The following is a 23,971-nucleotide window of genomic DNA, read 5'->3' as shown; positions in this document are numbered from 1 at the left end:
CAGTTTGGGGTTTTAGACAGCCTTTGGTATGGCCTGGCTTGCCCATCAGCACATGGACATATGGCACACTTTCTCCTTCTTAAAAAATGTTGTCAGTTATTTAAGACTTGTGAAAGTGATCCAAATTTTGGATGAACCAAAATGTACTTGTTTCATTCCCTGGATATAATCTATATTGTATTTCAGTGAGACTAGTTCACTTCTCCACTTAGAATGAATCACCCAGTAAACACAGTATTTCTGTGCATCTCAGCTCATTCAGTGCAGAGGAACTTCATGACAAGGAATATGCAAATGATGCCTCATTACACGCCACGCCTCATTTATCCCAGATGGCCAGGGGCCCTTGCCCATCGTGCACCCACTTCAGCTTCTCCTGCCTGCAAGCTCTGAGCCCTGGCAGAGCCTGAGGGCCAACACGCCCAACTAACGTTTAAGGAAAGACCTAGCCGCCATTTGAAGAGACAGTAATGGGAAAGGCTAATTAAGATCCCATTTCTTCTAGAAAAGCAGTCTGTATAAAGAAGTTCTTGTTTATGAGAGGTAGTAGGTCCTAAAGATCTTTATGGATCTTTGTTTAATCATCATATTATAGGTAAGTCACTTCTTAGGTATTTTCCATTTGGAAACAGGATTTCATTACAGGCTAGGAAAACTGGTCAGAGCAAATCTGCATGGTGCAAAGGTAAACCCAAGGGGAGGGGTCCCCTGCACGGACGTTGTTTAAAACCCGGTTGTTCCTCCCCCAGAGTATATCAAGCCCTCGCTGTGGGTCAGAATAACAGAGAAGGGGAAGTGAGGTTCCTCTCTACCGCAGAGGCTCAAAAACAGGCCACAAACCGGCCACAAAGAGCCTGGCTTGCCCACATCAATTCCAGGCCAAGCTGTCCTTTGCGGAGGCTAAAGCACTAATCTGGTTTCTCTGCCTTCCAGTTGTAATCTAAGTAGCAAGGGGATTCTGGACTCTAGTGTTCTAGAAACGTGTACCCCCAATAAGCAGGAAGATTTGGGGGTGGTGGGGATTTGGAAAATCTAACACATCTGTAATAATTATATGACATATTGAGCATTGACTGTGCCGAGGCTTTTGCACATGAATACATCATCTCACACAACCTTCGGAACTACCATAGGAGCTAGTGTTGTCATCTCCACTTTATAAATGGGGCAATCGTAGGAAAAAAATGGCCAGACGAGGGTGGCCAGTGTCCCACAGGCAGTCACGGGGAGGGGGAGCCCAGAATCATACCAAAGACTACCAGAATGCAAAACCCCTGCTCCCAACATCATGCTGTGCTTTCATGACGTCAACAAATCGCTTGGCACAGAGAAACCCGCAGTTTAAAAAGTCAGGAACACCTGTGGTGCTGGCACAACCTTGAGAGGGGCCCCTCAAGGTGCAGAGAGGGTAGGTCGAGTTGGAGTACGCGTGGAGTTCTAGGACCCCCACTCTGGTGTTGGCAGGTGCTGTGGGGGGGGAAGGGGGAGGCCCTCTCAGAGCTGGCGGCTCTCCCCACTGTCACCCCTTTTAGCAACATAAACTTCCTCCTCCACCAGGCTGCACTAAGCAGTGATCCAAACTGCTAGGCACTGGCAAATCAAAAGGATCAGCAGCCCAAGGAGTCACTGTGGCAGAAAGACACCCCCCCAAGAACCCTCTCTGGCCCCTTTTAGAAATGACAAAGGGCTCAGAGCGCCTTGACCCACCTTGTGCGGTGTCTGCGAGTTTCCCAGTTTCCCGCTCCACGGAACTCCCCTGGGCGGACCCCTCCCGCGGAGCGGGATTACACCTGCAGGAGAGGTGGAGCCGTGGCCCACATAGCCCTGCTAGCCACTTGCCTGAAGTGGGGAAGCCTTTCACCCGTAGAAATGATGTGAATGACAACTCGTGTCTCAAGCCAGCCCACCAACTCCCATGTAAAGCATCATGTTTCAGAAGGTCTCTTCCGGACTGGAATTCAATGAAGCAGGGCATCTTTTAAATAACCTCGAAACATTGCATCAGTAATATCGTAGAGCGTAAGCATTTGGAGCAATGGCTCCAACAGGGAGGAAGCTAGGAGAGCTGAGAGAGTTGGAGGCAGGGCTCCAGAGGTGGGAGGTGAGAAGGTGTGGTAGTCTCTGGAGTGCGATTCTGAGTGAAGAGCGTTGTGAAAGGCAGGAACAGGGGCTTCTGAGAACCAGAGGGAAAGAGCTGAGAGACAAACAAGGCCTCCTGCTTGGGAGTAACAGTCCAGTCACCCCTTTCTTTTCTCTGGGCACCAAGGACAGCACCCAGCTGCTCCTTCCCCTTCTACCACCTCCTCTTGTTCCAGTGGGCAGAACCTTGCCCTGTGGCACATGCCCAGTGGGTCTGGGCTGCCCACCTCTTCCCACATCCTCCCAGGCATGAAGCAGCCACACGGGCCCTTCTGTAGTTTTTCTAAGGGCTTTTACTGACAGGGATAAGGGAAACCAACAGGGTGCGGGGCTCCCTTCTAGATCATCTATACCCTTCCCCTCTCTCCCCAATCTCCCACTTCTCCATTTCAACCCCGTGGGAAGAAGGAAAGGCATTAACCGTGGTCATGGTACCTGCTGGGATACGCAGAAGACCCATCCACATAGCAGGAGAAAACCAACCTGAGGCTCACTCGTGATTCCATCCTAGGGCTAGGGGAGGAGCTCTGTGAGTGGAGAGGGCTTGGGAGAGGCTGAGCTCGCTACTGATGACATCTGCCCTGGGGCTGGAGGGTGGAGGGGCAGCAGGAGCAGGAAGGGGGAGAAACTCCTGGGGGAGGAGGTCACCTCCTCCTGACTTCTCTGCTCACCTTTTGCTTACCTCCAAGCTACTCCTGCCAAAGCCACTCTAAGCTAACCCTAGGGCCAAAAAAGAGATGGGGAGGCAGGGTACCAGATAGAGAAACCATCCCTGAAGATCACTCTTACATGAGGAACATAGATGTTACAATGAATTTGTATATGCGTGTGCATACTATTTATATAGTTTGTTGATGTATTAAAACTGTAGATTATTACTGAGTTTGGCTGATATAAACTACTTGTGTATATTACATGAAAAATAGAATTCTAGAAATTAAAAACTGACTTACAAAAATGTTTGAGGAAGATAAAATACTTCATAATATATCATGTTCTGTATTTCTCCCCATTTTACACTCCACAGATTGGTCTACAAATGGTTTCTTCTAATCTACAAACTCAGCTATGCATTTGGTGTTGTGGGTTATTTGGCCATCATGTTTACAATGTGTGGATTCAATTTATTTTTCAGGTAAGTATCTCCGATTAAGACCTTAATATCTCCAAGCACGTGTGTGCCACATTCGCCTGGCCACATTCTCTGCGTCTGGAAGCATTTGGCCCTATGATGTTCCATGCCCACATTGTTTATAGTAGATATCATTGGTAGAGTAAATGTCATTGGTGGAAACAACCAGAAAAGTATAAGAGGAAACCCTAGAGAATAAAAAATTTTCACAGTTTAGAAGCTTTAAAGAAAATCTGTACTATGGCAAATTTTAAAGATCGCCATTAAAATTAGGCTTACATTTGTGGTAGAGTAATTCTTACTGAACTACAAATCTCCCCTCCATAAAATTCTGAAGTGTCATTTCCTTGTATATATCTTCTTTCTTAAAACCTCTAGAACTGTGCTGTCCAGTGCAATATATGATAGATCATGTGACCATTGAGCACCTGAAATATGAAATAAAGTGCTTTGCAACTATAAAATACACACTAGATTTCAAAGTATGAAAAAATAATTTTTATATTGACTACATGTTGAACTACAGTGGGATGTATCGGTGAAATTATTTCCTGTTTCTTTTTAATGTGGCTACTAGGAGACTTTTTTATTTTATTTATTTATTTGACAGAGAAACAGAGCACAAATAGGCAGAGCGGTAGGCAGAGGGCCAGGGAGAAGCAGGCTCCCCAAGCAGGGAGCCCAATGTGGGGCTCCATCCCAGGACCCTGGGATCATGACCTGAGCGGAAGGCAGACGCTTAACCAACTGAGCCACCCAGGCGCCCCTAGGAAATTTTTAATCTATATTTCTGTATTGCCATGGACAGCACTGCTCTAGAATTTTGTTTCTGGTACCCATGAAATCCCTTTTCCTGAGGACAGTCAGAAAAGGACAAAACTAAGTGCTTAGAACTTGAGTGAGAGGTAAGGAGATAACAGCAAGAAAGTCTTGGGAGCAGTCAAGGAAATCAGGGTAACTGTAACTCAGAACAGAGCTCCCACCAGAAGGATGGTTGCTGAGATGTGCTGTGGTTGAAGGTTCTCATGGGCAGAGCCATGGCCGTGTAATCAACCTGTGGTCTGGAAAGGGAATTTACGACCTACCACACAGCTGTGGGAAGCAGCTCAAATAAAAAACTCCCCAGAATCTCTCTCACATCGAAGTTCCTCTAAGTCTCTGGGACCTTAACAGAAATTGAAAGGCAGAGCTCGGGGACCCTTAACTCATAAAATAGGGAAGGAAATTGGATGGAGTGTCAGCCCTGAGGGGAAGGACTCTTCCTATGGCAACATCACTGATTTTATAAGCATTTCATGTCACTTTCAGAGCAGGAGCTCCCACCATTTTCTAGCAGGAAAGGGATAGAAAGTAATTGTACAGATCTATGATTTCTATATTATTTTGTGTATGGAAAGACACTGATTTCCTTTTTCAGCATACCATCTATATAACTTTGTTTTAGTGACTGTAAAAATATTCATAAGGATTTTATGAAATCACTGAGCCTAGAGTTGTCCCAAGACTATTTTCCATAAGATCATAAGGTCCTTAGCCATGACTTCTCCTACAATGAGGCACACCAAGAACTTAACCCTTCAGGCTGGGAAGGAACTATTTTTTCACTCCTTAGTGTTATTGACTATCACTGTTTTAAGATTCTTTTCTGTGGAACCACAAATCTGTCACTATACTTTTTATCAGTTAGATTATAATACATCCTCCCCTGAACATGGAGAGAAGATCATCTTCATTCCTCCCCATTGCCCCAGTTCTCAAATATACTCAGGCAAATCTTGAGGGAATAAAGCCATCATTTGTGTTAGAATTCCCAATTCACATCACCAAAAGATCTGTACCTCGAAGTCTACAAAGCTCTCTGCCTTTACCATTTCCTCCTCAAGTTAACAGAGCACAGAACAACCAGAAAAGGTTTCCGGAGACAGACTACCCAGCTTCCCTCCACTTCTCACTTGCTGCCTGACTCAATCAGATCTACCCCGGGCGCAGAGCTAATATTTGAAACTGTGACAGATATAACAAACCATATGTACAATGATTAAGATTCATTAAATTAGGAGCTAATTACATTAGGGGCTGATTGTTCTTTTTTTTTTTTTTTTTTTTTTTTGACACAGAGAGGGAGAGAGCACAAGCAGGGGGAGTGGGAGAGGGAGAAGCAGACTCCCCGCTGAGCAGGGAGCCCGATGCGGGGCTCGATCCCAGGACCCTGGGATCATGACCTGAGCCAAAGGCAGATGCTTAACGACTGAGCCACCCAGGCGCCCCTGATTGTTCACTTCTTAAAGAAATATTTCCCTTAAAAATGGAGAGGGATGGGGCGCCTGGGTGGCTCAGTGGGTTAAGCGTCTGCCTTCAGCACAGGTCATGATCCCAGGCTCCCTGCTCAGCAGGGAACCTGCTTCTCCCTCTCTCTCTGCCCCTCCCCTGCTTGTGCTCTCTCTCTCTCTCTCTAATAAATAAATAAAATCTTTTTTAAAAAATGGGGTGGGGGTTATCATAGAGAATCCTATTATATTTGAAATATGATCCAACTTGCAAAATTTTTTTTCTGATTAATACATGGCAACTACGGCACAGTAGCCAAGGGCCTCAAAATTGGAGCTTGAGCCCTAGTACCAAATGTCATGTTAAGCAAATCATTTCTTCTAAATCTCCATTTTTTCAAATGCAAAGTGGGGATAATCCTATCTACCTCCAGCATTTGTTAAGGAAGTAAAGTATTTGAAAGCCTTCTGTAAAATCTAAGTTTGATAGCAGGGATTCCCAACCTGAGGAGCTTCTAAAAAGCACTGCTCTGCAGACCCCACCCCAGGCCACTTACAGTTCAGCTCCTGATCAGCAGTCTTAAATCTCCCCCAGGTGATTCTAATCTACGTTGAAGGCTGAGAACCACTGCTCTATTAAAGAGGTTCTTAAGGTTAGCTGCCCACTGGAATCACCTGGCTCTGGAGAGCTTCCAAAAATATTGCTGCCCAGGCTTCACCCCCAGAGAGTCTGATGTCATTGGTCTGGGGTTCAGGGAGTACAGTTTTATAAGCTGCCCAGGCCTTTCTTTGCACAGCCCAGCTTGAGAACCACTAGTTAGAAGGCCCTCTCAAGAATTACTTTGTCCACTTGCCACTGAGTAGTAAAATCTGAGGGGAATTTAGAGAATTTAAAATTCTTTAAAAAAAATTTTTTTTAAATCAAGTAATCAAATTTCTGTTAGATACCCTGGCAGGAAATGTCCTCTAAGCTGCAGCCCTTCCCGAGCCCCCCAACTGCCACGTTCTTATTTTACCTTACACTGTCCTTTTCAATAGAATCAAGGCTAGAGATTCCATGGATTTTGGCATCGTATCCTTGTTCTATGGCCTCTACTATGGTGTAATGGGGAGAGACTTTGCAGAGATCTGTTCGGATTACATGGCCTCTACGATAGGGGTGAGTGTTGCTTTCATTCTCTGAAACCACTACAGCACACAGAGAAATGGTCTCATTTTACATGTTTGCATCCGTTTTCAGAAATACATCAATCTTTTTTGGTTCTCCCAGGCCAGCTGCTCCCTGATTCTCCTTGCATCAAAAATTATCTTTGCTAATTGATTAAAAAATATACTTCTTATGTATATAAAGTGGTTGGGAAATAAGGCATCTCATCTTTTTATTTATTTATTTATGTTTAAGTCATCTCTACACCACCAGGGGGCTCAAACTCACAACCCTGAGGTCAATAGTCACATGCTCTACTGACTGGGCCAGCCAGGCGCCCCCAAAGACCTCTTTTTAAATAAAATAATTATTGGAAGCAACCATATCTAGCATACTCCAATTGCCAACATTGAAAGGATTAGTAGGGGCGCCTGGATGGCTCAGTCGGTTAAGTGTCCAACTCTTGATTTCAACTCAGGTCATGATCTCAGGGTTGTGAGATCAGGTCCCACACTGGACTCCGTGCTGGCCATGGAGCCTGCTTTAGATCCTTTCTCTCCCTCTCCCTCTGCCCCGCCCCCCCATCTCTCTAAAAAAAACAAAGGAAAGGATTAGGAAAATTTTAATAGTAGTAAAAACCTTTCTATCTGCCTAACACAGAAAGTCATATTTGATGCACATAAAGTACTTTGGACCCCATCAGTGCCTCAGGGTTACTCCTCATAAAGGTCAGTTATCATTATACATTATACATTAGAAGTAGAAGATACAAAAACTGTGCCAAATGTATTCTGACTGTATAAAATTTAAAGAATACCCCTAATAGCTTTTTAAAAACCTCTCTTAAGAGTAAACTCCAAATAGACATACTTTCTGGCTAGATGGATTCCAGATTCAGATATTAGAAGCATTCATCTACGCCTGACACATGCGCATCTCTAAAACTCACAGGGGCTCCAGGGATGATCCGGTGGTGTCAAGAATTCCATGTCTCTGCCCTCTACTGGTCTCTTGGTACACAGCAGATATGAAATGGAAAAGTTAGTGCAAGTGGCAAGGGAAGAGTATAATTCAGGACTGTTCTCTCTCTCCATTTATGGGGCAAGACTAAGTAGACATGACCCTAACTTCATCCCCATCCCATCTGCCCTTCTCCATTTATGTAGGCTCTATCTTACTCTTTTTCTGTAGCCTGGAATCCACTTCTGTGGTGAAATGCTAGAACAAACTACTTTTTGGAATTCCTCTGCCATGCGTCATCTATGGGACAACTGCCTTTTTTCTAATGTTTATGGTGAGCACAGGAGGGAACATTTCCACTCCTACTTCCTCCAGCAAAAGCCAGAAGCCATACTCCTTAAAAAAATACATAACCCCTGTGGCAAGGAGCACACCTTGTGCCCAGATCTTTTCTAATACCATTCTACAATAAAAGGAACCAGGGCTCCTTGGAGAAATGGTTGACTCTAGGTCTTGGCAAAGAACATACAAATGCGCCTGGAGTATCTTGTATTGCCAGAAGTGAAGGAAGTGCTCAAAAAACCAACCAGACAAAAAAATACCACAATGATGAGGGTTATTCAAAAAGATACAGAAGCCAACTGAAAAAGCTGCCAATGGCCAAAGCTGGAACGATCCGTGCAACAAAAGAGTAGTAGTAATAGCAGTAGAAGCTGCAGCTGCATTGGCTTATAACCCCAAGTCTAAAATAAATTATCATGAGTCCGTATTGATATGAATGAATGAGTGAATGAATGAATGAATGAATGGAGGAGAACAGACAAATCTACACAGAAGAATTCCACATAATTTATGTAGGTACTCCAACCTTAAGATGGTTGTATGGTTATGGTTAAGGTTTTTGTGTCAACTTGGGTAGGCTAAGGTGTTCAATTGTTTGACCAAACACCCAAACACTAGTCTAGATACAAACACACACACACACACACACACACACACACACACACACACGCTATCAGGTCCTTTTCTCTGGAGAAACCTCACTGACACTGAGAGCATAACGGCCCTCTCCTTATGAATGGGCTGCTCATGGTGATTTCCTTCCAAAGAGTACAGAAAAGAAGGAATAAAAGAAAGAGTAGCTTTGGGGCACCTGGGTGGCTCAGTCTGTTGAGTGTCTGCCTTCTGCTCAGGTCATGATCCCAGGGTCCTGGGATTGAGCCCCCTGTTGATAGGGCTCCGTGTCAGGCTCCCTGCTCAGCAGGGATTCTGCTTCTCCCTCCCCCTCTCCCGCTGTGTGTGTGTGCTCTCTCTCTCTCTCTCTCTCTCAAATAAAGAAATAAATCTTAAAAAAAAAAGAAAGAAAAAGTAGCTTTATAGTGGAGAAACCTGACAGACACTGCCACAAGCCTGGTGGTCAAGGTTAATAGCAACAGTGATAAGTCATACTGATAGCATGTACCTTCGCTATGGTGTGGTAAGAATGTCACCTCTGTTCTCTTCCTCCTGAAAACCCATAACCTCAGTATCATCAAGAGAAAGACACCAGCTAAATTCCAATTGAGGGACATTCCACAGAATACTCCCCCAAACTGTCAAAGTCATTGAAAAAAAGCAAAGTCTGAGAAGCCACCATAGTCAAGAGGAGCCTACATGGTATCCTAGATGAGATTCTGGAACAGAATAAGGACATTAGACTTAAAAAAAAAAAAAAACTACGTAATCTGAATAAAGTATGTATAAAGTATGTACTTTATTTCATAGTAAGTGTTACTGTTGGTTCGTTGATTGTGACGAAGTTACCATACTAATGTAAGATGTTAATAATAGGGGACATGGGGTATATGGTATATGGGGGCTTGCACTATCTTCATAGCTTTTCTTTAAGTCTAAAACAATTATTCAATGAATATTTATTTTTTTTAACAAAGCTTCTTAGGGATTCTAGGGTCGCCTGGGTGGCTCAGTGGGTTAAGCGTCTGCCTTTGGCTCAGGTCATGGTCTCAGAGTCCTGGGATCCAGCCCCATGTCAGGCTCCCTGCTTGGCAGGGAGTCTGCTTCTCCCTCTCCCTCTGCTCTTCCTGTTTGTACTCTCTCTCTCTCTCAAATAAATAATCTTAAAAAGCAAGCTTCTTAGGGATTCTAATGTGCTGCCAATATTGGAATCATTCTTCATCCTCCGTACTAGAAAGATGCAGGTATCCCAAGTTAGAATTCTAAAAGCATTGCACCCAATGGGGTTAGTCTGTGTGCTCCTTCTCATCACATGGGAATTAAAAAATATAGCGATGCCTCAGCTTACTCCAGACCTGTGCACCAATCTCTAAAATAAGAGAAAGGGTCAGGCTATAGGTAAGCTTAAAAAGCTTCCTTAAAAAGCTCTGAACTACAGCCCTGGATAAAAGACTTTTCCCCTTGAAGGATTCTTCATTGGGGAGGTTGAATTGGAGGTCGTAGTTAGCCATGTGCTTTGGGTCCATGTGGGGTTCAGTGGGTTCTTGCCTGGAGACCCTGACCCCACTGAAGCATTCCTATGGAGAAGAGTGTTTCAAGTTCTAACCCAAGGAAGAAGCAGCACAGACTCAGTGGCTTCCCTGTGTTCAGAGAAGGAATGGTATGTGCCTTCTTTTCCAACAGCTCTCTGTGCGTTTCCCCAACAGTTCTACAGCATCAGTGGGATGCCCACGAGGAGCTTGTCAGACAACGTCTGTGCCGTCTGTGGGCAGATCATTGTGCAGCTCGATGAAGAAGGGCTCACTGAGAACACCTACCAGCTCTCATGCAATCATGTGTATCCTTTTCACAGGAAGCCATACGGGCTTCATCAAGCCAGTGATGGGAGGCAATTTCACATACACTGTGTTGATCACGGGAGTTGGTAACTCACCCTTTCCCCCTCCTCCTTTTCCTCCTCCCCGCCTCAGCATCTCCTCTGCCTTGCTGAGCTAGCTCCTATCCCCCAAACCCCAGGCCTTGATCCTCCGCCATCTCTCTTGTTGAGACTTTCTGATAATCCCTGCCGAATAATGAACGGCTACTCTTCTGCTAGTAATTGCATTTTTAAAACCGAATCTTAAAGCCATACGGACTAGAAAAGCTGTAGCGTGTGCCCGAGACTCTGGCTGGGAAAGTTAGCAAAGCCGTAAGTGAACAGATAGCCAAGAAGAACCAGGGAGAGAAGGGTTTGGGGTGAGAAAAAGTGGATTTTCGGGTGCAGGGAGGAACTCAGGACTCTCCAGGTGGAGCCTGGGTCTGAATCTCACAGGACTGAACAACAGATTGTGCCTGGAAATAATCCCGGGAACGTGCTTGTGTCCACAGTGGTAGTGGGGGCAGCCAAGTATCAGCGTCGGTCTTGGAAAGAAGACAATGCCATAGGCAGCAGGATACCTTTGATTACAGAAGGAGGGCCCAAATCTTGAGCAGCCAGTTCTTGGACCATTTGGCTCCTCTGCCTGTGAGTTCTGCCCCAAATGGCTGATGGATCTTTAGGTGTTAGGAACCAGACAAGCCTGGGCCTGGAAACTAGCATTCTTTGGGAATTCCAGTAACTGTGGAGGAAGACCTCAATATGTGGAAAGATACTGGGATCATGAGCCCCAGGCCAAGCAGCCCATGCTGCCCCAGCATATAATTCTGGAGACCAAAGTCGTGTTTGGGTTGGCAGACAATTGGTATTTTAATTCTTTTGTAAATACAGGGGAAAGAAGGTGTCGTTTATCTTTATTTTATAGTCAATATCAATTTGATAATGTTGCTCTACACTCAGTTCAAAGTTCTGGCATCATGAGGTTGTTAAGCCACCTGTCTTTCGCCTCTGAAGCCCACCTAACTCAGTAACACTCTAGACGGGCAGTGCCTATGATTTAATCTGGACAGATTGCATTTATTCAATCCTGAGAGGTAAAAAATGGACTGAATGCATCTGAAATGTAATAGGACCCCTTACTCCAACATTTAAGCCTTACTATTTTAAGATAAGAAACACAAAGATATCCCACATGGAATTCTGTGGTGGTTTTTCAGTGTGATACCTTTCCCAAAAAACTATCCTTCTTTGGAAGAAATTTTCCAAATCTGGTCCTAGTTTTAAACGTGATTTACTTTTCAAATGTTGGACCAGTGCCCCTTTTGCCATTTGCAAGTGGAAATATTTTCTCTCTCCACCTTTAAAAGCGCTTAGGGATTGTTGTACATGTGTGCATATGTAATCTAAAATGTAGTCACCCTTAAATTTGCTTTGCAGGGAGTATTATTAATGGCCCACTTTAGCATGAGTCATATGAGCAAGGAGTGGGAAAACATGACTCATATTAACAAGGTGGGGCAGGGGAAGGAATCTGAATATTGCTCTGCAGCAATTCTGCTAGCTTGGAGACTTTTCAGCATCGAGATTTTGAAGATGAGACAGAGAATATTAAAGAGGAGGTGGACATTTCAATGCTGTCTCCATGACCCCTGACCTCTCTACCTGTCTAGAAGATGGGGCTGTACTCCAGCCCTTTTGAATAAAGGGCTGTAAGGGCTTTGGGTTTAAAATCTTTGCTATAATACACCCCTTTATGTTCATTCAAGCCTATTGCAAAAATGACCCAATTCCAAGAACATAAAACAGTGGAAACTCTTAGTTGCAGACAGATCTATATTGAGGACTTACATACATGGCCTTGACTTGTCTACACTTCACAGTCCTCCATTTGTTAGGGAGGAGACTTCATCATTGCTGTTCACATGGGCGACAGCAGGCCAGTCAGAAAAATCATGTGATCTGGATCCAGAAAGCCACATTGGGATCAACAACTGTAGAAATAAATACACCAGTAGGATGGATCTCATTACTGTTAATCACTTTGCTCAAATCTACAATGTTGTGGAACCCGAGAAAATATATTTGCAAAAGTAATTGGTTTTGAGTGATTCATTCAAATATTTATTTAATAAATAGGCCCTTAGGCACTGCTTAAGGTGTTGAGGACAGAAAAGAAAGAGACATGGTCCCATAGGTAGCCAGTGGTCCAGAAGAGACGTGGATGCTCATGGAATGTCATGATACAATGTGATATGAGCTCTAATAGGAGCATTCCCCTGCTGCTGTGGGAAAACACGGGATGCGGGATGCGCTCTCAACTTTAGGGGCAAAGGGTCAAACTCTGCAGACAAGGCGAGATATACAAATGAATCTGTAAATGCCTAGAGTTTCAGAATTTTATTAGGTTCATAGTCTATTAAAAGTAAGTGACTCCTTACCAGTAATAAAAAAAAAACTTGAGATAGGACTTATGAAGCTAACAGAAATAGCCGTTAAGTTTGCGGTTTATGACTACAAATAACTGAAGCCTGTCTAAGTGCCTAGGACAAGTCTGATTACATAGTAGGTAATGAATAATGCACAGAAAGTAGAACCTGGAAATGCTACGGTGAACGCATAAGAAGAGCACAATCAGAGAGGCAGAGAAATGCCATGATACATTTACATAAAATATTACTGTAAAAAAAGCACTTTCATATTCTTTATCTACTTTTAAATCTTGGGAGGATCAAGTGAAGCAAGAAGAACAAGTAAAGCCAAGGAGCTGTATAGACTCCTCAGGGTCCTAAAGCTATGGCAGCTCTGACTGAAAGCTCCCAGTCCTTGAGGGTTCCATCCTCCTGCAGAATCTTCCTTAGATAGTGATGTGCACAATCAAGTCACGACTGACAGCCATTCTCACCCTCGACTTCCTCCCCGCAGATGGGGTCATTTCCATTATGCCATCATGAAGCAGACCTTGCCCTTTAATATCTAGAAATTTCCCTAACAAGATGCCTAAGCTTTCACGAATTCTGCATCCGAGGTTGGTGTATAGTTGGTAAAAAGCAGACTTGCCCTTACTGCAAAGAGAAGGTTGATTTGAAGAGGATGATCAGTAACCCGTATCCTTTTTTTAAAAAAAGTTTGAAGTATTATCTTAAATGTTCCTGGTAATACATTCTTCAATCTGTATTTTCATTTTCTTCATTACAGTTTTAGCAGAAATATTTGTTTTCCCTAGCCATTTATTTCAAAACGACTTCCTGGTCTCTTCTCCCCTGGGCCCATGTTACTACTCTGGCTAGGAACTTAAATGCCAAAGAAGATACATTCTACTCTATAAGCGCTTTAGTGGAAATGTGATGGGATGTTGCAAGAGATAGATAAATATATGGCAGGATCAGATAGATGGATGATAGATCTATAAATAGATGATGGATGGATGGATGGATGGATGGATGGATGGATGGATGGATGGATGGATAGGTACGCAGGCAGATAGATGGATGACAGGTGGATGGGATGAGTGGGTGGGTAGACAAACATATAGACTAGAATAGAAATGAAATTTTTTAAAAGATATTTATTTATTTATTTATTTATTTGCGAGAGAGTGAGCATAGAGGAGGTTTGAAGGGGGAGCAGCAGAGGGAGAGGGAGAAGCAAACTCCCTGCTGAGCAGGGAGCTCGAGGTAGGGCTCGATCCCAGGACCCCCAGGTCATGACCTGAGCCAAAGACAGATGCTTAATCAACCGAGCCACCCAGGTGCCCCTGGAATTGAAATTTTAAAAGCCCCAAATGTGAACTAGTAGAGAAAAAAATTTTTAAGGTGTACTAAATTTTATTGTTTCCAGAGAGAGGATTTTTTTACCCCCTGTATTTTGGCCTTTTAAATTCCTTGGCATGCCTCATCTTGTCTTGGGTTACACCCTAGGGATAATAATAGTGAAAGAAAATGAGGACCTACGGACAGCTTATGGCAACAATCAGGATTTTAATAGACACCAATGTTCTCCAACTGAGTCCACAGGAAGCCTCAATGGCCCCATCCAGAGCTGATTAACAAAGACTTAGTCCTCAACCCCGCTGGCCCAAGACCATAATATATCTCTTGGGGCGGGGGGTGGGGGGGTGGTTAGTAAATGGGATTAAAACATATCCCGACCTCATGCAGAAAACAATGAGAGGTTGGCGTCAACCTACCAAGTACTCTCTCTTCTCCTAAGAGACAGCCAGCCTTTCTATACATTCTGCGTACCGGTCAGCTACATTTTTCAGTGCTAAAGGAGAAACCTCCCTTGTTCCCTGCTCCCCCTACTCTTCACCAACCCTAAATATACAGGTGTAACCATGGCTGTTGGCAGCAGTGCCCCCATCCCTGAGAACTGCAGATCAAGGAAAGATTTGCCCTTAGGGCAGCCGTGGAAGCAGGACCATGGGTCTCTATGTCTTAGGGGGCGGCAACAGAGAGCCCCTCTGCGGCCCCCAGCTCCATGTACAGGCCTGAGCTTTCTCAGGGAGTCAGTGCAACTCAAGCACAACCACCCCTAACGGCTAATGATGGATGTGTGATGCTTCTCCCTCCCTCCTTTTCATGCACCCTCCCTGAAGTTCCCTTCTAATATGAGGAGACCGAGCCCAGAACCACTTTTGGTTAATACATTATGAAGCGAAAATATATGCATCGTTGTTATAAAATTGATAATATAATCCTGAATGTCACCATAAACGATCATGTAAATAACAAAGGACAATGGGTTACTCTATATGGTCTTGAGAGAACAAACTTTTGAGTATTACATGTGCTCTTTTTATTGAGACTCAGTAAAAAAAAGCTACTTGGGGAATATTTGCCTTTATGTATATAACATTGCTATCAGAGATATTATGTATTATGTCCCCTTAGCACAATTTATCAGTGAAATCAGGAAAAAGTATATCTTATCTGTGATGTTTTTCTTTGTAATACACAATGCGCTCCCTCTGATGAGCCAATCACAGGAAAGCCCAAGGCTGTCTTGGCTCACTTACAAAAGCTTCCATGATCCTTGGTTTTCCAGTGTAGCCATTTCCCCTTTCCCACTCTTTTAGTAGCGACCCTCACCTTTAGTTCTTGTTTCATAGTCTGGGATTTTATTGTAAACTGTTTTGATTTACTTTTGGAAATTCGGTGTAGTGTAAATAACAATGATAACCAAATGCTATAAAAATCACAGAAGGGGCTTTTATATGAGCACATAGAATTAACAAGAAAGGAAATAACCACTCATTGCATTGCTTATTATATTTGCAAATGAGATTGAATATTTCTGCTACTTGACTGCATAGAGAGCAACCTCCTTAACTGAGATTTAGCTGGGAGCGCACACACTTTCTGTATGGACAAATCCTTGATTGGCTTCGTTATTTGGTGGCCTGGCAACCCGTGGTGATTGGAATAGTTCAAGGCATTAATTACTCACTAGGGCTGGAATAATACAGCAGACCTACTCTGGAAGCAACGTGTTGTATGTTGAAATATTTTTAAATCCTTGGTTCTACATTTATTATTGATAATCTTTTTTTACTTCAGAGGTGAGCCCCAGAGTTTACAGAACTGAATAAAACTCAGGGCCCTACAAAAGGCAATCTGTCTATGTGGAAAAGAATTTAAAAGAGAAGCTGTCAAAAGTTCAGAAAAAAACAGAAGTAAAACCAATGAATCAGTAAAGTAGTAATCAGTAAAAGTTTATTGTGCATACATCAAAAAGATCGTTTGCAAACCAAGAGCACTCAGACAAAAACACAGAATGAAACTCGAGGTATATGTTAGGTAACAGCTTACACAGTGCAGATGCAGGGACTGTGTATTCTTCACAGTGATTGCTTACAATACTGGAATTCTCTTAAATGGAAGGGAATTGGTTAGTGATCACCTCATATTAATTTTGGGAAAACAATTTAAGTCTTGCTTATGATTTTCAGAGGCCTAAGCAGGAAGTACCCGGATCAAGTTAGCCTTACTTGTCTTGCAAAATAAGCTAAATTGTAAGACTAACCTGGTTTGGGGGCACGTAGGTGGCTCAGTCAGTTAAGCATCTGCCTTTGGGTCATAGTCCTGGGGTTTTGGGATCGAGCCCCGTGTTGGACTCCCCACTCTGGGAGTCTGCTTCTCCTCTGCCTCTCCCCACTGGCTTATGCTCGCTCTCTCTCTCTCTCTCTCTCAAGTGAATAAGTAAAATCTTTAAAAAAAAAAAAAAAAAGACTAAACTGGTTTTGTCCACTCAGGGAGTTTTCAAATCTGGTCTCTGAGTTTGATTTTAATATGAACAACATAAACAAATACAGCATACTTTGCATCTTTCCCATTGTGATCATTTTCTAATCCATGCGACACATTTGTTACAACCCACCATGGACACCCGCCCTTTAATTTGGCTGATAATGTACTTTACATACAACCTTTAGTGATAGCTAATATCTTCTGATGAGTTCAACATCTTCAAAGAAGTAGGCAGAGCTTTATGTAATCTACAGCTTAAGGATATGGTCTTCTCTGCTCTATGTGCTTGTCACCACACGGCGGCTTTGACTAGAAAGCCCTTCGGCATAGACAGTGTTATTCCGGAAAAGTCTAGCATTAGGTGCCACAGCCCATTTAACGGGCCAGGCCGGAGGCGCGCTGCGTTCCCTGGGCCTGCCAAGTGCACCTGCCCGATCTAGGGCTGCACTAAAGGGGAGGAGGACCACTCTCTTCCACTGTGCTCTGGTTTTATTTTCTTCATAGTGCTTATCAATACCTGAACTCATTATGATACATTTATTTTTTTATTGTGTGTTTCCCCTCCATGAAGGCAGAGAATTTTAGAGATCTACTTCCCTTCTGTATCTCCAGCATGCGGAGTAGTGCCTGGCATCTAGTATAGGCACTCAATAGTTATTTGTTGAAAGAATGAATTAATCCAGCAGGAAGGGATAAAAGTAATGGAATAGGAAAGAATGGTCAGAAAGAATTAACTCAAAGAGCAATACACTGGCCTCCCAAAATGTATTTGTTTTAAATTGGTGGTGAGTGGTTAAAACAGCCACCCCTGTATACCTAATATCAGACATCTATTCTGCATACCCGGAGATACTACACTTATATGAAGTAGAAAGGAAACCGCCTATTGTCAAAAACCTGGGCAATGTACTTAATGCTCTTCAAAGTCCCATCACGGTTGTAATGAAGATAACTCGTGCTAAGATTTTTACCTGTTGGTAATATTCCTTCTTGAAACTGCTCAGTGCTTCAGTATTATGATTGGTTCACCAGCCACATTATTAGATTTAACTCTGGTTTATTTCTCTACTCAACAAATACTTCAATAGTTCGGTACATATTATATACCAGGCGTGTGCAAGGATTAAGGAGATAAAACAAGATTCCTGAGCTTACAGTCCACTGACAAAAGTCTTCACTGTTGGATAAAGCATTAACTAAAAGTTTTTTCTTCTATAAAAGAAGGAGCCCTTAAATTGACCTCTGACGTATTTCCCATTTATCTTTTGTTTTAAGGGGGGGCAGAGGGAGAGGAAGAGAGAGAATCTCAAGCAGACTTCGAACTGAGCGAGGAGCTCAATGTGGAGCTCGATCTCACGATCCTGAGACCAGGACCTGAGCCAAAATTGAGAGTTTGATGCTTAACCAACTGAGCCACCCGGGCCGCCCCTCCCATTTATCTTTTATGGATAGCTGCATGAGGGTAGTCTGGTTAGTACCTGGATGGGAGGGCAGCCTTTAGAACCCTGTAGAACTCTGGGCAATGAGACCAGTATGTATCTATGTGGAATTCTGAATGACCCTCAGAGTTCAGAAATTTTAGATAATCACTAAACAACCTCACACACAAAAAACAAAGATGCTATTTTCTTTATAGTTTAGGTATTTAAAATCTAATCCCAATTTTGTGAGGTAATATGTTTATATACATTGAAAAAATTGTGCAAAGCTATACACTACACAGTTACCAATGGTTCTCCCAAGGTGAAGGGATAAGAGTGGATTCTTACTTTCTTTATATGCTCCTATCTCTTTTCCAAAATTTCTATGAACGTGTTTAACATCTGCGATGAGAAAAATAAAGGTTATTTTTATAACATTACTTTCAATCTACCAACTAACTATGGAGCTTTTTCTCTTGCTATTTAAATTATTGGAAATAAGGGCGCCTGGGTGGCTCAGTTGGTTAAGCGACTGCCTTCGGCTCAGGTCATGATCCTGGAGTCCCTGGATCGAGTCCCGCATCCGGCTCCCTGCTCGGCGGGGAGTCTGCTTCTCCCTCTGACCCGCCCCCCTCTCATGTGCTCTCTCATTCTCTCTCAAAGAAATAAATAAAATCTTTAAAAAAATAGAAATAAATTATTGGAAATAAATCTACAGACCAAGTCTATGTTAAATTTGGTTCTCATAATTAACATCGTGCTTAAATGTAAGATGTAAAGAAATAAGGCAAGAAGTCCATCATTGTCTTTGGTTTTTGTAACACCCTTCCTTCTGCTAAATTTGTCCATTTTATTGCTTAGGCTAGCTACTATCTCCTCCATAACACTTTCCCAAGAGATGGTATGAGAGAGAAGAAACACTCTGTGAGTTTCCCCAGGACTAAAACTGCTCTGTACTTAATGAACTTATTTCTCTGGAGTATTTTTCTGCAAAAAACAGGGTCCCTTATATCACTGCTAGTACCCATAACAGAAAAATATACACTTACCAACTAATCTATAAGACAAACCACTTCTTGGAAAAAAAAATAATAGCTAACATCTACTATAGTCACTGCTGTCACCCCACGCTAGCACCCATGGTTCCCATTCTCAAAGACTTGGTCCTGTTGCCCTCCTCGACCCTCCAGAGGGGATGGTAACCAAGGGGCACGTGCTCAGCAGTTTACCTAAACTACTGTACATTCAGACCTACATGATGTAGATATTAGTGTTCCTATTCTAAGGGCAGAAAAATATTTGGGGTCAGTTAAGTGACTTGCCCAAAGATACACATCTACTGACCCAGGTTTTTCTGACTCCAGAGCCCAGTCAACCACACAAACCCAGTTCTGGCTAAGAACAGAGCAGGTCAGAGGAAGTTCGCTTCCTTTCACAAGTGGTTCCCAGTTTAAAAAGAAATTTCCATTGAATCAGTAAATAGCTCTTAGCTTAATTAATTGCATTAAACGTAATGTAGAATTAATTCTACATTATAAAAATTAACATGTGGAGGGCTGCTGGGTGGCTCAGACGGTTAAGCGTCTGCCTTCGGCTCAGGTCATGATCCCAGGGTCCTGGGATCGAGTCCTACATCGGGCTCCCTGCTCAGCAGAGAGTCTGCTTCTCCCTCCGCCTGCCCCCCACCCGCCCGCTCATGCTCATTCTCTCTCTTGCAAAAATAAAAATAAAATCTTTAAAAAAATTAACATGTGGAAGTAATATCTATCTTTAAATTATTGTGTATCCACTATTTTGGGGTCATTTTGAGGAATCACTAGGTATATACTTGTTTAAAAAACTATTTAGCTCTGAAACAAATAATGCAACATATGTTAAGAAAAAAGAAAAAGAAGATAGCAGGAGGGGAAGAATGAAGGGGAGTAAGTCAGAGGGGGAGATGAACCATGAGAGATGATGGACTCTGAAAAACAAACTGAGGGTTCTAGAGGGGAGGGGGCTGGGGGATGGGCTAGCCTGGTGATGGGTATTAAAGAGGGCACATTCTGCATGGAGCACTGGGTGTTATGCACAATGAATCATGGAACACTACATCAAAAACTAATGATGTAATATATGGTGATTAACATAATAAAAAATTTTTAAAAAAATCTATTTAGCTCACATGTGCTTTTGTAAATGTTCAGAAGTGGGGGAAAGAGCCTTTCTGAGAATGAGAAATAAGACTTTCAGAAGAAAAAAATAGCAAGATGCTGCAGGGAAATGGATTAGAAGATGGAGTAACTAGAAACTCATCAGAACTTCACACAGAATTAAAGGCTGAAGGAAGATGAGTTAGGGATGTGGGAGCTTCTTTGGAAGTCCTCTAAATTGAGTATTTTATTTACACTTGACCCTTGAACGGCACTGGTTTGAACTGCGTGGGTCCATTTATGCGCAGATTTATTATTTTCTTAATGACTTTCTTTTTTCTAGCTGACTTTATTGTAAGAATACCATATATAATACATATGCAAAATGTGTGTTAATCAGCTGTTTATGTTATCGGCAGGGCTTCTGGTCGACCATAAACTACTAGTAGTTAAGGTTTTGGGAAGTCAAAAGTTACATACACAGATTTCCGAGTGCACAGCGGGGAGAGGGTACGTCACTGCCCCTGACTCCTGCGTTAAGGGTCAGCTGTACTTCATTAGTTTCATTTTCATGGAAAGATATAATTTACTGTTTAGTGTGTTCTACAGCCTCTCTCAAGTGACTGTGACTGGAGAAACCTATCCAACACTCAGACCCAGGTCACGTGGAAACACCATCTAGGTATTTTGCATCCTGTAAAGTTTAATGGGGATTCAAGGCACTTTTTTTCTAGGAATAGCAACAAGTTTGGCTGAGTTCCCCAACCTTTTCCCTTGTTGTTCTTGAGAGCAGTCACACAGAAAGGAGACAGCTAAGTGGGGGTAGAGGATGCCATCTACGGGGATGAGAGTCCTTGCAGAAAACTGACCAAGAATTCATATGAGATCCGTTCATTTGTGCTCTTTCCTAATGAACTAAGCCAATTGCTACAGATAATTCTGATGTCCGTAATGGACCTGGATCATGACTATCTCACAGGATAAAGAAAAACCAAGAACCTTTTATTTTCAATCTGGTAGTTTTTATAAAACAAAACAAAATATGAACAATTTTAGTGGTTTTAGTAAGCAAGTCTGCAAAGGACAGTGCATTTGTGTGGTGTGCATAGGACTGTGTCAAGAATGGACTTAGCTACCACTGGTGACATAAAGACCTCCACCAGACCCAGACTGGCCTTTAATGAAGGAATCTAGGACTTTATTGCTGTTCTCAAATTTAACCAAAACCCTTCCTGCTGAGATTCATCTGTGGGCCACTCCAGGTAGGTCTTGGTGTTCATTATCTTCCGCAGCTTACAGAAACGCTGGGGGATGGCCTTTTTCTCAATGGGCTCCAGAAGAATGAGAATGGCAGCATCGTTGTTCTCATCAAAGAGGCGAAAATGGGAGAAGTCCAGCTCATACTTGCACCACTCGCTCTTCACGAAGTTTTCAGACAGCACGAAGATGGTCTTGTGGCTCTTCTCGATGGAGTCGATGATATTGTCGATGATCCATTTGCCAGGGATGAAGTCCCGCTTATGAAGACACAGCCTGAAGGGAGGGTCGAAGTGCTCCAGCTCCTGGACCATCACGTTCTCTACCCAGTAGGCATCGCGCTCACTGTAAGACACAAAGGCGTCGTAGCACAGGTCCCTGGGGGGCGCTTTCCTGGGCTTCCTTTTGGCCTGGAGCCAGGCCCACATCATCTTCAGGTACCACGGCCCGTGGCAGCGGTGGCACAGGACCCCCGTGAGCAGAAGCAGCAGGAGCAGGACAGAGACCACGGCAGACACCAGAGCGGCCCGGTGGCATTCAGAGGCCGGGAGACGCGTGTCCCGAACCTGCTGACCGCGCACAGAGAACGGAGAGTCACACAGGTAGTTCTCCGGCCAGTCGATCAGGATCTGGACCAGCGCTCGCTGCTCCTGCATGAACGACAGGAAATCACAGGAGCAAAGGAAATTGTTACCACCGGCGTCCAGAGCCTCCAGTGTGTGAAAAGAATCAAGCTGCTCCTTTGAGAAAGTACTTATTATATTCCTGCTGATTCTCATGATGCGTAACCTGGGTAAGGAGGAGGCATCTGGTAGAGTCTTCAACTTATTTTCAGAAATATAAAGTTCTTTGAGTTGTGGCAAAGTCAGGGAAAATGAATCGAGATTGTTATTGCTAACATCTAAAATTTCCAGTGTCCAGGGGATGCATCGGGTGACACTGTGGATTCTCGTGTTGGATAAGTTCAGGTATTTCAACTTCTCTGGCCACTGACAAGTTTCAGGCATAGAAACATAATTATTCTTACTAATATCAAGGTTAGTCAGGTTTTTCAGAGTAAGCAAAGTTTCTCCGGTTTTTTCTAACGATTTCAAACGATTTTGCCTTAAAATTAAGGTTTGCAGGAGGGGCCAGGCATGCTCACAGGCTGAGTTTCTCAAGTATTCCTCAACCATTAAATTGTCACTGAGGTCCAGATATTCTAGTGATTTTAGATGTTGTGAAAGTGAACAAGGAACCAGAAAAACCTTACTGCTTTCTACTGTGATTCTTTTAACTTCTACTGTAAGTGAATAGATACTACTCATATCGTAAAATGAGTAAAAATATGGAATATACAACCTCCGTACTGTTAATATCTCTATCCCACCTAGACTTTTAATTTTGTCTATATCGGATATGTCAAAATCACCAAGCCCATCCAGGGTACAGTCCTCAAACTCGACTTCTAACACTCCAGAAACATAATTCAACAGTTTCACAACTTCACTAAAACTTCCATCGGTGACTTTCACATTTCTAAAAGTCCACTTTTTAATCAGCGTATTTGTTTCACTGATGGATGCTTCTGAAAACCGGAAAGTGTTCAAATGAGTGTCCCTTAGTTCTAAATGTTTCAAGGAACTTGAAAGATCTACAAAAATCTCCAGCAGTAAATCAGGCTGCTTCATATGAAGAGCCAAGTGGCTGATGTTCTGAATTGACTTCAAACTCTTTGGCTCGTACCTCTGGAGATTTGACGCATCAATCTCAAGTTCCTCAAGAAAAGTGAGTCCAGCAAAATCCTTTTCCCGAAGCTCAGTGAAGCCGTAAGTACTTCCTACTTTCAGAATTCGCAGATTTGTGAGCTGAGAAAAAAGAGGTGTTTCCCCAAGTGATTTGTAAAGATTCCCCAGTAAGTTTAAGAACTTCAGGGAAGAAAGGGGCCTGAACCAGGAGGATGATAAATTAGATAAGAGATTATAGGACAAGTCCAAGTGTTCGAGACTCTGCAGGGAAACAAAAGATTCCTCCTCTATTGTGGTAATCCCATTAGACGCCAGTTTCAGAGCCTTAAGGTTCACACAGCCCCGCAGGTCCATGCTGCCGACGGAGGCGATCTCGTTGTTGGAGAGGTCCAGGCTTCTCACAGCTGCCGTGAGCCCTGCCGGGATGGAGCTTAAAGATTTGGAGCGGCCATCGCAGATACCGGTGGGGTCACAGGACAGAGAAGAAGCCTGATCAGGGGCCTCTTCCTTAGAGAGGTTGCTTACAGCCCCCAACACCCATACTGTCCACCAAACACGTGACATGGTCCAGTGGTCCAACCTACAAATAAAAGAGGTTCAAATGAGTGATTGTGTTTGACGGTTTATCAAGATTCCAGTTCCTGAGAAATGCTCTGTAAGGCATAACACATGCGCGCGCGCGCGCGCGCACACACACACACACACACACACACACACACACACACACACACACAC

At 43.3% G+C, this 23,971-nt stretch overlaps 2 protein-coding genes across 5 annotated transcripts in view; one reads left to right on the top strand and one right to left on the bottom strand.

The window, feature by feature from the left end:
- RNF175 (ring finger protein 175) overlaps positions 1-15,932 on the top strand; it is a 46,279-nt gene extending 30,347 nt beyond the window's left edge. For 2 of the 3 annotated variants that reach the window (XM_025873925.2, XM_073892385.1), the window contains exons 5-9: positions 3,167-3,274; positions 6,577-6,697; positions 10,306-10,436; positions 13,457-13,558; positions 15,793-15,929. In XM_025873925.2, coding sequence (XP_025729710.1) covers positions 3,167-3,274; positions 6,577-6,697; positions 10,306-10,436; positions 13,457-13,558; positions 15,793-15,913 — 583 coding nt within the window. In that variant the 3' untranslated portion in view covers positions 15,914-15,929. Of the gene's footprint in view, positions 1-3,166; positions 3,275-6,576; positions 6,698-10,305; positions 10,437-13,456; positions 13,559-15,792 lie in introns of all 3 variants that reach the window. The other variant, XM_073892384.1, reaches the window with a different exon arrangement.
- Positions 15,933-21,252: 5,320 nt separating this feature from the next.
- The window catches only part of TLR2 (toll like receptor 2), a 12,310-nt gene continuing 9,591 nt past the window's right edge, over positions 21,253-23,971 (bottom strand). For both annotated transcript variants that reach the window (XM_025874343.2, XM_025874342.2), the window contains exon 2: positions 21,253-23,816. In XM_025874343.2, the coding sequence (XP_025730128.1) occupies positions 21,443-23,800 (2,358 nt within the window). In that variant the 5' untranslated portion in view covers positions 23,801-23,816 and the 3' untranslated portion in view covers positions 21,253-21,442. The remainder of the gene's footprint in view (positions 23,817-23,971) is intronic.

This window comes from Callorhinus ursinus, unplaced genomic scaffold (genome assembly GCF_003265705.2).
Source record: "Callorhinus ursinus isolate GAN/ISIS: 27379988/994484 unplaced genomic scaffold, GSC_fseal_2.0 scaffold4, whole genome shotgun sequence".
NCBI classification, from domain to species: domain Eukaryota; kingdom Metazoa; phylum Chordata; class Mammalia; order Carnivora; family Otariidae; genus Callorhinus; species Callorhinus ursinus.
This window is presented reverse-complemented; position numbering and strand designations above follow the sequence as displayed.